The sequence below is a fragment of the Agrilus planipennis genome, unplaced genomic scaffold, assembly GCF_000699045.2.
Source record: "Agrilus planipennis isolate EAB-ADULT unplaced genomic scaffold, Apla_2.0 scaffold10, whole genome shotgun sequence".
NCBI lineage: Eukaryota > Metazoa > Arthropoda > Insecta > Coleoptera > Buprestidae > Agrilus > Agrilus planipennis.
In genome coordinates this window covers 72,664-87,370 of record NW_020442465.1, presented here as the reverse complement: position 1 = coordinate 87,370, position 14,707 = coordinate 72,664, and the positions used below count along the sequence as shown (strand labels likewise).

Below are 14,707 nucleotides of genomic sequence, written 5' to 3'. Positions count from 1 at the left end.
GAAATGTGGAACAGTGAGTTGAATGATGAAATGTGACGTCACTACTTGTAGGCCTACGGTTGTTTCGCATACCTGCCTCTGTTGTAGTGTATTGTTGCTGATAATTTTTATTGTGGGATATAATTTGTAACAAATTCATGTTTACATAATCTTCTTTAATATAATTACGAAAGAAAAAGGAAAATTTAATGAAACGTAATGTAGGATTTTTCCAAAACCACCAGTTGTTAATCTTAATTTTGCTTAAGGCTATTTGCCTCATAGTATAATTAACACACGTAGTTCCATATTATACATAAATGTTACGTAATGTCATTTAACAATAGAAATAGGTAGATCGTAGATCTAATGATAATATTGTAATTAGTAACGTGCACATAAAAATCGTGATGAGCCATTAGAACGATTTATTATAATGACAGCCTGTTTGTATCACCCATAAACCACCTACAGTGATTATGGATCCATGTACTGTACATACTTATAATTTCATTCTCTTTACCATATCGCTTACATTAACTTATAACCTGTTGTAAATTCTTATATAAATTTAGTATGGATCCATGTACACACTTACAATTCCATTCTCTTTACCATATCGCTTACTTTAACTTATAGCCTGTTGTAGACTCCTATATAAATTTGGACATAGATAGCGTTTAGTATTTGGGTCCCAATGAAATCTCCAAAATATTTAAGTCCATGGAGCAGGCTTTTAGTACCATTGAATTTGCCCTAGCTGAACGTAGAATACTCTCCTTTTGGGAAGTTTCCCTTCGAAGCGTTAGTCAGAAGGTAACTAAAAGAGGACAGCCAAGGGATTGCATGTGTTTTTGAGGTCTGAAGAAGTCTAAACCCAACGACATAATAAATAATACCCATACAGATAGCAAAACATTTGTCAGATACCCTAGACAAAAATTCTCAGTCTCTCTCCAGTCTCTCAGAGTCTTTCAGCGTCTCTAAGAGCGTCTCTTACAGTCTTTCACAGTCTCTCAGTTATTGTAGAACAAACAGAATAGCTCAAAACCCCAACGCCAAAACACGACACTGTAGTTGTCCGAAGCACTTTTCGGTAACAAAGTTACCTTCTTCAGGGACTTCAGTTTTTGTTTTTGTTACCGAAAAGTGCTTCGGACAACTACAGTGTCGTGTTTTGGCGTTGGGGTTTTGAGCTATTCTGTTTGTTCTACAACAACCGCCAAAGTTTTTCCAATCTTCATATTTCTCTCAGTTATTGCCTAGGTGTTTTTATGGATCTCTCACAGTCCCTGTATGAGAGACTGGTACGATAAAATTGTTAATTCAGAGATTCGAGCCTCTCACAGAGAGACTGGGATCTCTGAAATAAGTTGAACTTAGAAAATTTTAACCATGTCTATAGAGACACCACTTATTGAGAGATTCCGGTCTCTCGTTCAGAGATTTGAGTCTCTCGTTCAGAAATTCGAGTCTCTCGTTCAAAGATTCGAGTCTCTCGTTCAGAGACTGGATACGAAATGAGGATCTCTCTATGAGCGACTCGAGTCTCTCGTTCAGAGACGCTAAACAGTTTTTTTGGCAGTCTCTCGACAGTCTCTTTCAGCGACACCAGAGAGAGGTGGAGACTAGTGTCTCACATTCAGAGACTCTGAGAGACTGAACATTTTTATCCCGGGCAGTAATAAATGAAAATCCTTATAACAAGTGAAAATATTGATAGCATTATTTATACTACAAACAAGTAAATGTCACTGTGACAAGAGAGTTCGCAGCGATTTGAATGATATGGCGGACGACGAAGAAGAAGATGAAGGACAGGGAGGAGAAGAAGAATACTTCGAGCCAACAACCGAATTTCTCAAAATAACTGACGAGCAACTTGCCGAATTGAACGAAACGTATGAAATGTTCGATCCGTTTGGAAACGGTTCCATTCCCAACACCAGCTTGGATATGGCACTGAAAGCGCTGGGTTACTACAAGCCTGTGAGTGATCTCCAAGAGATGACGCTCACAATGGACCCAAATGAGACGGGTACGATACCGCTGTCCAAATTTTATAATTTAGTGGCCGCCATTATGAATGACACAAGTGAAATAGATGAGTTGCGAGAAGCATTCAAGGAATACGACGAAGATGAAGACGGAATGATTGCGACTTTAGATTTACGTAAAGTTATAACGTCCGTTGGAGAACCGCTCACCGAAGAAGAAATATGCGAAATGATAAGAGAAGTGGACGGAAATGCAGACGGCGAAATTAATTACGAAGAATTTATTTCGCTTATGACATCCAAGTGATATAACCGCGCGGTCAATATGTATCAGAAAAGTAAGACTAGGAGTTATCATTTTTGACGTAACCCAAATCTGAATTAAAAGAATTGTCATGACACGTCAGGTTTTCGAAAGATGTTAATTTTAAACTTCAAAAAATGCATTTTTGGTCTTTTTGTATTCAATATTACCTGAAGTAAAACGACAAAACAGACGAAGCAGTATGATTCTAGTCACTGTAGTAGGTACGATAATTCTGAAGACAGAAGTTTGTTTTCGATAAACACATCGAGAATTATTGCCCTTCTTCTGTGATTCGTTTTTTAACTCTTTTAGTACCTAATGATTTGAAAATCGAAAAATTATACAAGGAAGCTAATCATTTTTGATGCAATTTTCGAATGCGAATGCGAATCTGTCTCCAAAACAAACAGAGACCCCCAAAACAAACATGCCCACTTGGATTTTGAGGTTATAATATATGAAAATCTTGATCCGTTATGATAATTTTGAAGTAAAGTTCTAATCCAGCGATAAAAACTACTTTAGAAATAAATACTTCCTTAAATGCTTCATACTTTTACTTCACGTAGTGTTGTTTCAGAAGGTCCATAAGTTGTATATATTTTAGAGGTTAGGATTTCACAAAATCTGGACGTGCGAAGGCAATTCTGAGGTTAGAATCAGACGCAGTGTGACAAATTACGTAGGAGACAGACAGCACTATAGAAGTCAGTAAGAAAAAGGTCGGTAGGACACCATCTCAAGCATGAAGGGCTAGTTAGAGTCATATTCGAAGCAGAAACAGGAGTTAAGAGGAGTAGAGGTAGACCTAAATTAAATTCCTACTCACAAATAGGGATGTGAGGTGTTCTAGTTTTAGAGAAATGCGAAGATTGGTTCAGAATAACGGACAGTTGATGAGATGAATAGATTTTCCTCTTGTAAAAATGTCAACTATTGTTGCCTTTTCTCTGTGCGTGAAAATTATATGCAGTTGTGTCCGTTCCACATTTTATTAAGGATTATCGGTTATTTTTCTTTTATGTTTGCCGGATATTCTAAACTGATAGTACGATTATCATCATAGATATTATTGAAACACTAGGAAGTATCATTGATTGATTGATGGTTCGAGTTGTATGCCACTTATTGAAAAATACTCAATGGTATCGGTAGTGATAGTCTGCATATTTGTGTTATTTATATGTATAGGAATTGATGGATTAACTGATTTTAAATATCTAAATCTATTTATGTTTGAGTACTTATTATGTCATAGGTATCTTTAAGCATACAATGTATTTGGCAAAACTTAAGTGAGTCCCTACGTCATGGTTTATTGTGACTGTAAGGATTGATAACAAAATCCAAATGGATTTGTGAAAAGAATATTGAAGAAGCTCTGGAAAACTTTTGTGCATTAAAGGTTCCTTACCTATTAGAAATTTTTTAATTAATTCAAATGTAGTAAACTTATTATTAGTGTAATAGATAGATCGATAAAAATCGTTTTTTCTTAACGTCACACATGCTGTCTAGTTCTTTTGTGAAAAACAGTGGAACAGTCCAGAAAAACTATTACAGGTATCTACGTCTTTTTAATTATTATATTAGTTATTTTACATTCTCAGGAACAGAATGTTCGTAAATAGTAATAGTTCTTTATCAGTATTTTACTTCTTTTTAATGTGCATCGCCTTGAGATTTGACATTAAGATTAGGTAGGTACATGCATTTCTACGTGGAACTGTTACTGGGAATATTACATCCATTTTTTCCCTTTTTATGATGAATACATTGATTGTAAATTATTAATTATTAAACATTAATGTGAAAATTCATTTTTAATTTTCTCCCACTAGAAACTATCTCAAGTTAATGAGGGAAAAAGTAATTTTCACATTAATATTTGATATTAACCCCTATTAAATGTCAAAATGTTTCATATTAATGATTAACAATGAGACATTTAGAAGAATTTGAAATTATTAATTACTAGCGACCCGCCCCAGCCTCGCACTGGTGCAATGCTGATGTGTATATTTTTGTTTTGTTCAGATCATTATCGAAAAGGGGAAATCTTCAAAAGATACCTCCTGAACATACTAAATATACTATAGAATGTCTTTATATACAACATTCACAGTTTTTTTTGTCATTAGACAATACAAACCGGCCTCCCGGCCGGTACTGCCGCAATCGCTATGTCCCTGCATTTTAAATCTGTAATATCTTCGAAAATATTCATTTAAATTACATGCTGTAAAGGGCCATATTGATCTATATTAAATGCACAATGTATTTAAGGTACTTAATTGGATAAGAATTAATGCTGTATTGCCTACAATCGCTTCGTAAATAAGTCATTATTTCTCATAAAAAGTAAAGGATAAAAATGGTTATTGTGGGTTATCCCTAAGAGATAGACATATACCATCCCGGACTTTTTTGTAGACCCTTTTAAGATGTACAATATTGTAGTACATTATTTTGATCTATCTCGTAGGGTTCAGCCAGCGTTTGCAATGTAAGCGCAAAAAATGTGTTTATTTACGACATCACATTAGAAACCTCTAAAATTATCAGTGTTTCCCTACTATATTATGCATGTATTATACATATAAACCTTCCTTTTGAATCACTCTATCTTTTAAAAAAAACCGCATCAAAATCCGTTGCGTAGTAGGGACAAACAGCGGGAAAGCGACTTTGTTTTATACTATTTAGTGATTAAAAAAGCAATACTGACGTTTCGCCTCTAGTTAGGAAGTTTTTCAAGGTGGGTTAGATTAAATTAGGTGTTCAGTTTTTTAAATAATAAATCATTTACAACCTTATTTATCTCACATTTCTATTCATTATGTATGTATTATATATCAAAATCATGAAATTAATTAATTAAATGAAGAATACTTTGAAGTTGATAACACACACGGGATAAATATTATTGACCTGAAGGAGAAGTCTCGAAGATTTGTAGGCTGGAATCAAAACCGTTTTGTAATCAACCAATAGACCATTGAAGATATAGATGGAAAGCTTAGATATCGTTTCAAGAAGGAGCTTTTACCATTATCATCATTACATATATTTTTGGTTGTTTGTTTTAATGTACCCACAGTGAGTATGTGGTATTGGAACATAACATTAAGAACTCAATGTCTTTTACTACATATTAATTTAAGTACTGTAGTTACCGTCTTGTTTACTTGTATCATTTTCGCAATTGCAAACATTGTAATCACAATTTCCTCATTATTACTTTGTTCAATATCTTTGGACATTTCCGCAGTTCGTATAATTTTGTTGCGTTTCTTTTGGACACACTTGAAAGGTAATAATAACTGGTAGCCTTTTCTTTTAGCAACTTATTACTTTTAACCTTTCTGCTAATTTATTGATATTCCACAAACGAAGGTTTCAAATTATTTGCTTATCCGCCAAACGTTTCTAACTGTTGTAAAACTTTATCGACTACAGTAATTTATTAGTACTTTATTTGTACGATAACGCAACTGTACCTTATATTTCTTGTTTTTTTTCTTGTGAACTTTGCTTGTCAGCAGTATCGTGCATGTGATTTCCCGGATAATCAGAGATTACCTGCAACTATTAAATATTACGCTTATTAAGAAATAAATCAAATTGGCTTTAAAAAAGGCATTCGATCAATTCCAATTACGATACGAGCCCACTCATTCACTTTCTTATCGGGGTCAAATGACTGTTAATTACGAATATTTTTCCATACTTTTCTAATCAGCTTAAGCCTTAATTGTATGCTAAATAATACTTCTTCATAACAAATCATACAAGAATTATAAATTCTGACATTAATTGAGATGACGGATGGGTTCAACATAATTTTTACCAAAATGAGAACGAGCATCGACTATTAATCGGTTTTATGCAGATATTCACTGGAATTATTCGGTTTGATTTTTATACAGTACCTACTTCGATATCGGACTCGTATTTACTCAATTTGACACGTTTAATTCGCTTTGCTTTCTTCTAGTTTAAGCAGGTCTATCCAAGTACTTGAATAAATTTGCTGGATGTTAATTGTGAGTCAAAAACCACCATTGGATTATGTGGTAAATACTCCAACATTCGTACTCAAATTTACTCAATTTGGCACATTTTGATTCAGTTTAGTTTCTTCTAGTTTAAGCAGATCTATTCCAGTATTCGAATAAATTTGCCCAATGTTGATTTTCAGCTAAAACCTAGCATTGCATCCAACGTTCGGACTCGTATTTACTCAATTTGGCACAGTTTGATTCAGTTTAGTTTCTTCTAGTTTAAGCAGATCTATCGTAGTATTCGAATAAATTTGCCCAATGTTAATTTTCAGCCAGAAACTAGAATTGCTTCCTGTGGTAAATACTTGAATATTCGGACTCGTATTTACATTCTTCTGGTTTAAGATTGCCTATACAAATATTCGAATAATTCTGAGCCAAAAACTAGAATTGCGACCTGGGGTAAGTACTTCAACATTTGGACTCGTATTTACTCAATTTGACACATTTGTCATCTAGTTTAAGCGGGTCTATCCAAATATTCGAATAAATTTGCTGGATGTTAATTGTGAACCAAAAAATACCATTGCATTATGTAGTAAATACTCCAATATTCGGACTCGTATTTACTCAATTTGGCACATTTTGATTCAGTTTAGTTTCTTCTAGTTTAACGAAGTCTAAAGACATTGATAGTATTCATCTATTTGCTTGTGTAGGTCCTGCTATCAAAGGATAATTTATTTATATTTTCATTGTAGCTTTTCTGTTAACAGCGGATAGATTGTGCAAGTTAATTGTAGAAATGTTTTGTAAACGAAACTTCACACCTGTTTAACATGTACACAAAGCCTGATCGGCTTCATTCGGGATCATGAACACTAATTGCTTTTACGTTTACATTCACAAACAAACGACGGATTATGAATTAAATAATAATGAGAAAAAGTGAATCGGACCGTTAAAGGTCACATTATAATAACGCTGAAAGCATCTATGTTTCCGCTACATGATGGAAACTGTAATTTTTTGAAGAGTATTCAAACGAAAAAGTCCATGAAACGATTCTATATTCGGCATTTACAACGACGAATCTGTAAACGTAAATTGAATTTTGAATTACAATTTAATACCTACTTATTGCACTTTTGATTATAGACTTCTTATTGATTTTTATCTGATTAGAAGTCTTACGTGAAGGTAAAAGAAAGCGGTTTACTTTTTTTTTTAGTACCTACTTGAATATGGTAGGACCTACTCATTTTATTACATTTCAAATTTTAGTTTCGGTTAGGTATGTGAATATTTTCACTGTCATATTTATAAGAGAAGTCAACTATTATTGTTGGTGTGCAATTGTCAGAAACGTAGTATGAGTTCTTTTATAAGTTAAAAGAGTGCAAACATTTAATACTTTATAGTGAATGCAGTGTATGTATTTACTTTTAAGAAAACACAATTGTGAAAAAATATTCTTGAATTTGAATTGAGCGTACTTATCCCTTAATATTTTTCAAATCTGGTATGAGTATAGGGTATAGAATAACAGACATAATCTAGATAAATATAGATTTTAGATGAAGTTCATTTTTATGCCAACGGGGTGCCTGTGTGTTCTTGTATATTTGTGTCTAATCTGTATCATTTTCAAAGTAAGTTAATCTGTTTTCATTATTATTAAAAAATAATAATTACAGTGTGGCTGTTTTTTTCCTTACCTTAATTATATATTTACATCACTTTTTGGCCTTCCCCGAAGTGTATATCTTGATAAATTGTTGGATTTGGCGGAAGCATGTGAATTCAATTTTTCATTATTTTGTTGAAATCTTTCAAGTTTTATAATCCATTAAAAAATAAAAGATAATCCTCTATAAGAAGTTGACGTAAAATGGCAAGTTTTCGTGACGTGCATGGTTTGCGTGAACACAGCGACACGATGATTTCTAGAAGATAATGGGCAAATAAATATATGTGATTGAGACATATCTTTACATAAAACTAATTCGAGATCGCGAATATAATTTAGTTGCCACTTAACTCATCATCAATGCACATACCTACGTACACATATAAGTGTATTTATACTGTTTCTCCAATAATATTGTGTTTTGTGATTGATTAGTGAAGTGGTTTCCTCAATCGTTTCATTCATTGTTTTACTAAAATTACTTCTCTAGAATCAGTATTAAATTCGGTAATTTCATTGCCTAAAACATTGTATAATTCCTCTTACTATTGGTCTTTAACGTAAGTTTATAACAACAGGAATATTATGCTGGTATGTACCTATCAATTAAATTAAACAATTCAGAGCAAATACTGACTTACTAAAAGTTACAAATTATTTGTCATTATAAAGGATTTTGCATGCCATTTACTAACGAGTGCTATCGTTAATTAAGGATGATAGGTGATGAAAGACTAGAAAAAGTGGTTGATTTTAGGTATCTAGGAAGTCAGATAACTCAGGACGGAAGGAGTGGTAGGGATATAAAGCAGAGGATAGCACAGGGTCAAGTCGCCTTCAATAAAAAGAAGTCACTTTCATGCCGCGAACAATTAATTTAGAAATTCGAAAAAGATTGTTAAAGGTGTATGTTTGGAGCGCGACGCTTTACGGGCGCGAATCATGGACGCGGTTAAAAGCGTTCAAAATGTGATGTTACAGGCGAATGATTAGGGTACCGAAGATAGAGAAGGTTAGAAATGAAGAATTATTATTAGAAAGAATAGGAGAACAGAGGACTCTATAGACGTTAATAAAGAATAGGCGAGATAGGTTGGTAGGACACCTTCTTAGACATGAAGGTTTAGTCAGAAACATATTAGAGGCAGAAACAGGAGTTAAGAGGAATAGAGGTAGACCTAGATTGAATGACTGTTCGCAAATAGTTAAGAATGTGAGATGTTCTAGTTTTAGGGAAATGCAAAGATTAGCTCACGATAAGTAACAGTGGATGTGCTTGTTCAACTCGTCTTAGGACCGACGACCTTATGACGATGATCGAATCTAATGGTTGCTGTAAGATTTTTTGACTTTTCTGGACTTCTGTCCATGGTATGACTGATGCAATGAAGTGCTTTATGAAAATAATCCGTAGTTTTCTATAGGAAAATTGGCTTCAGTCAATTGTAATGAAAGTTTGATAAAATGTTCTTTGAATCATTTTGTTTCAATGCAGTAAGTTGAGACTTGATCAGGATAATTTAAAGGATCTGAAACGTTAGGGTCCTTTAAAAAACATCCTCTTTTTGACATGCTTTCCAAAATTTAATAACAATTGCAGTTTCATTGTATTATAGAGGTAGTACTCGTAGTAAAGTGGTTTGTAATGTCTAATAAGAAACAGCAGTTTCCTTTATAGTGATGGTAAATATAGGTAGACGAAAGTGTAAAGGTATGCCCACATATTTTGATATCGACACCTGTTTTGTTTACACTTCGCGCAATAACAAATACGGTAACTTTATAGCCTTCTATTGTTCAAAAGTTGATAAAGAAATTCAATTGAATCCGAATACAGTTGTTAGCACGATCGGGTCCGAGTTCGAGCACGCTATCCGAAAATTTCACGAAACAAGTGACCAAAAATTTACTGCAAATGTACGCCGCGTGTAAAAATATAATTGCCTGGTGGTGCCAAAGTATTTAGGGGATAATTGAGTAAAAAAGCTTTTTATTTGTGAGTAAAGCTTCAAGTTGATTCCGAGAAACGCTCGAATTATCAGTGCACTGAATTAAATTTCATCCTCCACCTCTTAAATATCGCTTTGATATTGAATATTTAGACCAAAATTATTAATTTCAGCCTTGTTAAACAGCTAACGGGGTTTAAAATCTAAATTACGTTTGAATTCATTTAAGTTTTGATGAAATTTAAAAGATTTTTTGAATAGTTAGTTATTATTGAAGCAGGAGTACGAAATAGGAGCTAACAACAAAAGTGTATTTAATGTTACATATATATATATATATAAGTTTGATTACATAGATGACCTTGTAACTTCCCCCGGTTTTATACTTGCCTATTGTAAATCGTGTACACCTTTATAAGGCCTATAAATGATCTTTATTGATCGCTTCGTATAAACACTTTTCATTTCTGTTTTTTTTTTTGCATTCTTTACTGTTCAAGTGATTTTCTGTATTTATTGGCCAGTAACAGTCAAGAAAATATTTAAAATAACCATCGTTCACTATTACGCTTTTCGTATCTGATTTATTTACGTAATGTGACTTTAAAGATGCAAAAAAGACTTCATATAAAAACGGTGTATCAAACAAATTGGTTTGTTAAATTTCGAAATAATTAAATTAAATTAAATTCCCAATCAGCATTTATTGCTGAATGTTCGTAAATAGTAATAGTTCTTTATCAGTATTTTACTTCTTTTTAATGTGCATCGCCTTGAGATTTGACATTAAGATTAGGTAGGTACATGCATTTCTACGTGGAACTGTTACTGGGAATATTACATCCATTTTTTCCCTTTTTATGATGAATACATTGATTGTAAATTATTAATTATTAAACATTAATGTGAAAATTCATTTTTAATTTTCTCCCACTAGAAACTATCTCAAGTTAATGAGGGAAAAAGTAATTTTCACATTAATATTTGATATTAACCCCTATTAAATGTCAAAATGTTACATATTAATGATTAACAATGAGACATTTAGAAGAATTTGAAATTATTAATTACTAGCGACCCGCCCCAGCCTCGCACTGGTGCAATGCTGATGTGTATATTTTTGTTTTGTTCAGATCATTATCGAAAAGGGGAAATCTTCAAAAGATACCTCCTGAACATACTAAATATACTATAGAATGTCTTTATATACAACATTCACAGTTTTNTAACTGATATTGTAGATATTAAACAATTTTTTAAACTTTTTAGTACTGAAATAAATTATTTACCTATCTTGGAATTTAGAATTTAGTTTCTGTTTTTATTTCTAAACAAAAGTGAGACACAATCAGTACTAATTCCATTGTGTGTGAATTGTATCTGGCCTACTAGTAAAAGCAGCAAAATGTACGACTTCTCTGGACACGCGAAGCATTACATTCATCGAAACTCCAGAAGAAACTCGCCACTTCTGCAAGAAATTGCAAGAAGAATGTCTTCTGTAAGCATATTTTGTAAAATGTTATGGTAACCAGGCAAAAGGTTGTATATGTACATGTCGCAGGTAGATTGTCATTTCAGTGAAATAACATTTTCCTAATATAGGGTTCAAATTATATGCCCAGGTCAGGAGTGGCCTACCCGGGGCCCTCCTTAAAAATTTTTGTGATCCGCGAGATTCATCATAATTTTACAAAATATATTATACATTCAAAAAATGAGTACAGTGGGTCTATATCTAATATAGAGATATATAATGTTATATGCAGCCCGTGAAGTTTGTATTACAGCGGAATTCGTTTATTATGATTCCGCCTATATTAACCAACCGCTTAATATAAAGTAACTGTAGTATTAAGTTTGGTTTTCATATTAAATTCTCTATAGGAAAGTTTTGATACAATGACTCCGTTTAAAATGACATATCGTTTATTATTACTGATTCTTAAGAAATCATATCCGGCTATAGTGACCCAAATGATTAATAATAACATTTTCGATCATTTTTCTGACCCTTCTTATATATATTACAATTCATTGTTCTAACCAAAATAGGAAGTTGTTTGTTGATTATGCTTTGTATGACGTCCGTGTAGTATGGCCTGTTTGTCGTTTCCCTTAGATGTCATTATAAGCGGATTCTACTGTATAAGATCAGCAAGACCCCTGGCCTAGGCAAATGATGTTTTACTAATTGAGTCCATCTCTGTCTGTATGCTATTCAATTATTATAATACCTATGTGAAGAAAAAAAAATACCTACAATTATTCTCAACAGGAATTGGTGGAACAAAACAATTGGCGAAATAATTTCCGTATTATTTGCCTAAGAATTTATTAGGCAATTCGTCTAATGAAATGATATTTGCCCAGCCGAATAATTTGAAAGAATAGTTTCAATAATTTGCCTGGTCCAAAATTATTTACCTTGGCAAATGTTTTATTTGACTGAAATGGCCATTTGCGTGCGACATGGTTAACAGCACATGATAAAGCTGAATGCACACTGCACGGGGTCTATCTGCTACAGAATGTTGCTACTTCTACATTTATGAATAGTATACTACTATTCTTTATAAAGTTTGAAACGCATTAGTGCACACCAAAAGATAAAGCTACAGCTGTAAAGCACAGTAATTAAGTAACAATAACTAATAAATCACTTAAAACATTATCGTTGGTATTAAGCATGGACGTTATTGCATGATAATTTTTAATTGTATTGCTTCTTATTGAATAACACACAATTAGATCATTTTAAAGTAAGTGATACTAACACTTCTTTTTTTTATTTTTTAACAATAGAATACGTGATTGCAAGTATCTTAAATGATAACATTATATTTCTTTGTGAGTATTTAAAGTAGAGAAATGGTTTTAGACGGTCATTAGAACGAATATGTACTTTATTGATAAAATTGGAACCGAAACACTTAAATACAGTAATTAACAAAAAATATGATTTTTTTTTTAATTTTTATGGTAATGTAAAGATTAATTTCAATCTCATAATAATATAGGATCATCAGTCTTAAGACTGATTCGACACGCACCTCCACTCTTTCCTATCCTGAGTTAATCTTCACTTTTTCCTAAAACTAGAACATGCTATATCCTTAATTTCAGTCTACGATTCTATAAAACGATTTAAAAACAGTATTTATATTATTAGTTTTATGTAATTTCAACTACTTTTTGTAGCTTGATGGTAATTTACTACCCGATGACATTAAAATATCTCCACCTGAAAAGTACAATGGATAACAATAAATATCAAACATATGAATAAGAATCATTTTCTTTTGAATTAGTTCATGATTAGAAATCAATTTAGATACAAAATTCGTTATTTACTTATTTTAAAAGAACTATAAATCTTTAGTTTTTTTTTTCAGACGGGTACACATATAATACTAACTTGATTAAGACACTAATAATGTCTGTTATCTTCAAACGACTGTTGAAATATAATTTTTACATTACCTACATAAAATGATTCATCATTAGATGATCCCTTTAAGTCTGTTTTCGTTTGCAGCACATAACTTTCGATAGAAACTGTACACATAGTGTTAAGGTGATTCATTATAATTAAGTGATAAAAAAGAGGAAAAATTAGACTATATCCTACCAAACAAGTGTAAATACTTAAATAATTTTAACTAGTTTTATCTTAATTTCTTACGTGGTTCCATTCTACGTTAAAAACCTAATAAGCTTAATTGTTTATTAATTAGAATGTGACGACTACATTCTAAATTCGATAATAACTCGTAAATAAAATAATAAGACTTTAAGCTGTATTAATAGGATGTCGTTTACCTTGTCCGACATTTTCTGTTTATTACCTAGTATCTACAAATTGATAATGTAAACAAGAATTCCGTTGTTTTTACATTTAAATTTATGTAAGAACGTCTAAAATAGAAATGCATTCCGTTACTTTTCTGTGAATAAACAAATGCGCCTAAAACTTTCAAATTTATTAAAGGGGTAGTAAAAATTAAAAGTTTGGAAAACTAAGGATTTTCTTTTGTTATAGAGAATTTTCGTTGTGTAGAATATAAAAAAAAAAACAAACAATAGGACTTTACTCCTTTGTACCGATCAATCCTCTCTGGTAGAACTCAATCAAAATATAGATAACGTATTGCATAGATTATATTGACTATGATAAACTAGAAATCGAATTAGTTTTTTATTTTAGTTCGTCAGTTTCAAAGCTCTAACTAATGTTTTAATTGAAACAATATTAAAAAGGTCTGGCTGCAACTAATTTTTAGGGTGAAATATATGTAAACATGAAATACGTTTAGAGAATTTGTCTAATTATACGTAAACACGACCTGCTTGGTTGGAATTGGTTCGCACAACCGGATATTTTGTATAGTTTACATCAATGAAAGCGTGACGCTAAGAGCAAATTGCTCTGTTTCTTGTAAAATGCGTTTTAATTTAAGTAGCACCCAATTAAAAATTTTGTTAGATGACAGTAGTAGACAAGAATGAGATCATTCCAAAGATTCCAACTTGATGAAATGATCAAACATATGGTGACCTTTTTAATCTGAGATTGCAACATGTTTGCAGATTTTCCTTGATTCGTAAATAAAAAGAGAACGTAAAAAATTGCAATATTTTTTTTTATCTGATGAGCATCTACACGGAAAATTTTTCAGCCAGTGTTTGGGGGCCGAAAGAAGAACAAAAATAAAACAGGAACATCCAGACATGAAATAACAATGTTTAGAATATTTTCGTTTGTAGAAATTCAATATGAT

The 14,707-nt window shown here is 32.2% G+C and overlaps 2 protein-coding genes across 5 annotated transcripts in view; both read left to right on the top strand.

Moving 5' to 3' along the window:
* LOC108732453 (UNC93-like protein) overlaps positions 1-14,707 on the top strand; it is a 266,863-nt gene that overhangs the window by 211,358 nt on the left and 40,798 nt on the right. The window contains exon 1 of one of the 4 annotated variants that reach the window (XM_018463274.2): positions 8,383-8,568. The exons of 2 other annotated variants lie outside the window; for them this stretch is intronic. In XM_018463274.2, coding sequence (XP_018318776.1) covers positions 8,563-8,568 — 6 coding nt within the window. In that variant the 5' untranslated portion in view covers positions 8,383-8,562. Of the gene's footprint in view, positions 1-8,382; positions 8,569-11,316; positions 11,428-14,707 lie in introns of those variants that run through there. One more of the 4 variants, XM_018463272.1, reaches the window with a different exon arrangement.
* On the top strand, positions 1,706-2,473 carry LOC108732454 (calmodulin-like). Its single transcript, XM_018463279.1, has one exon. It carries the CDS (start codon positions 1,768-1,770, stop codon positions 2,281-2,283), a length of 516 nt encoding a protein of 171 aa, XP_018318781.1. The 5' UTR covers positions 1,706-1,767; the 3' UTR covers positions 2,284-2,473.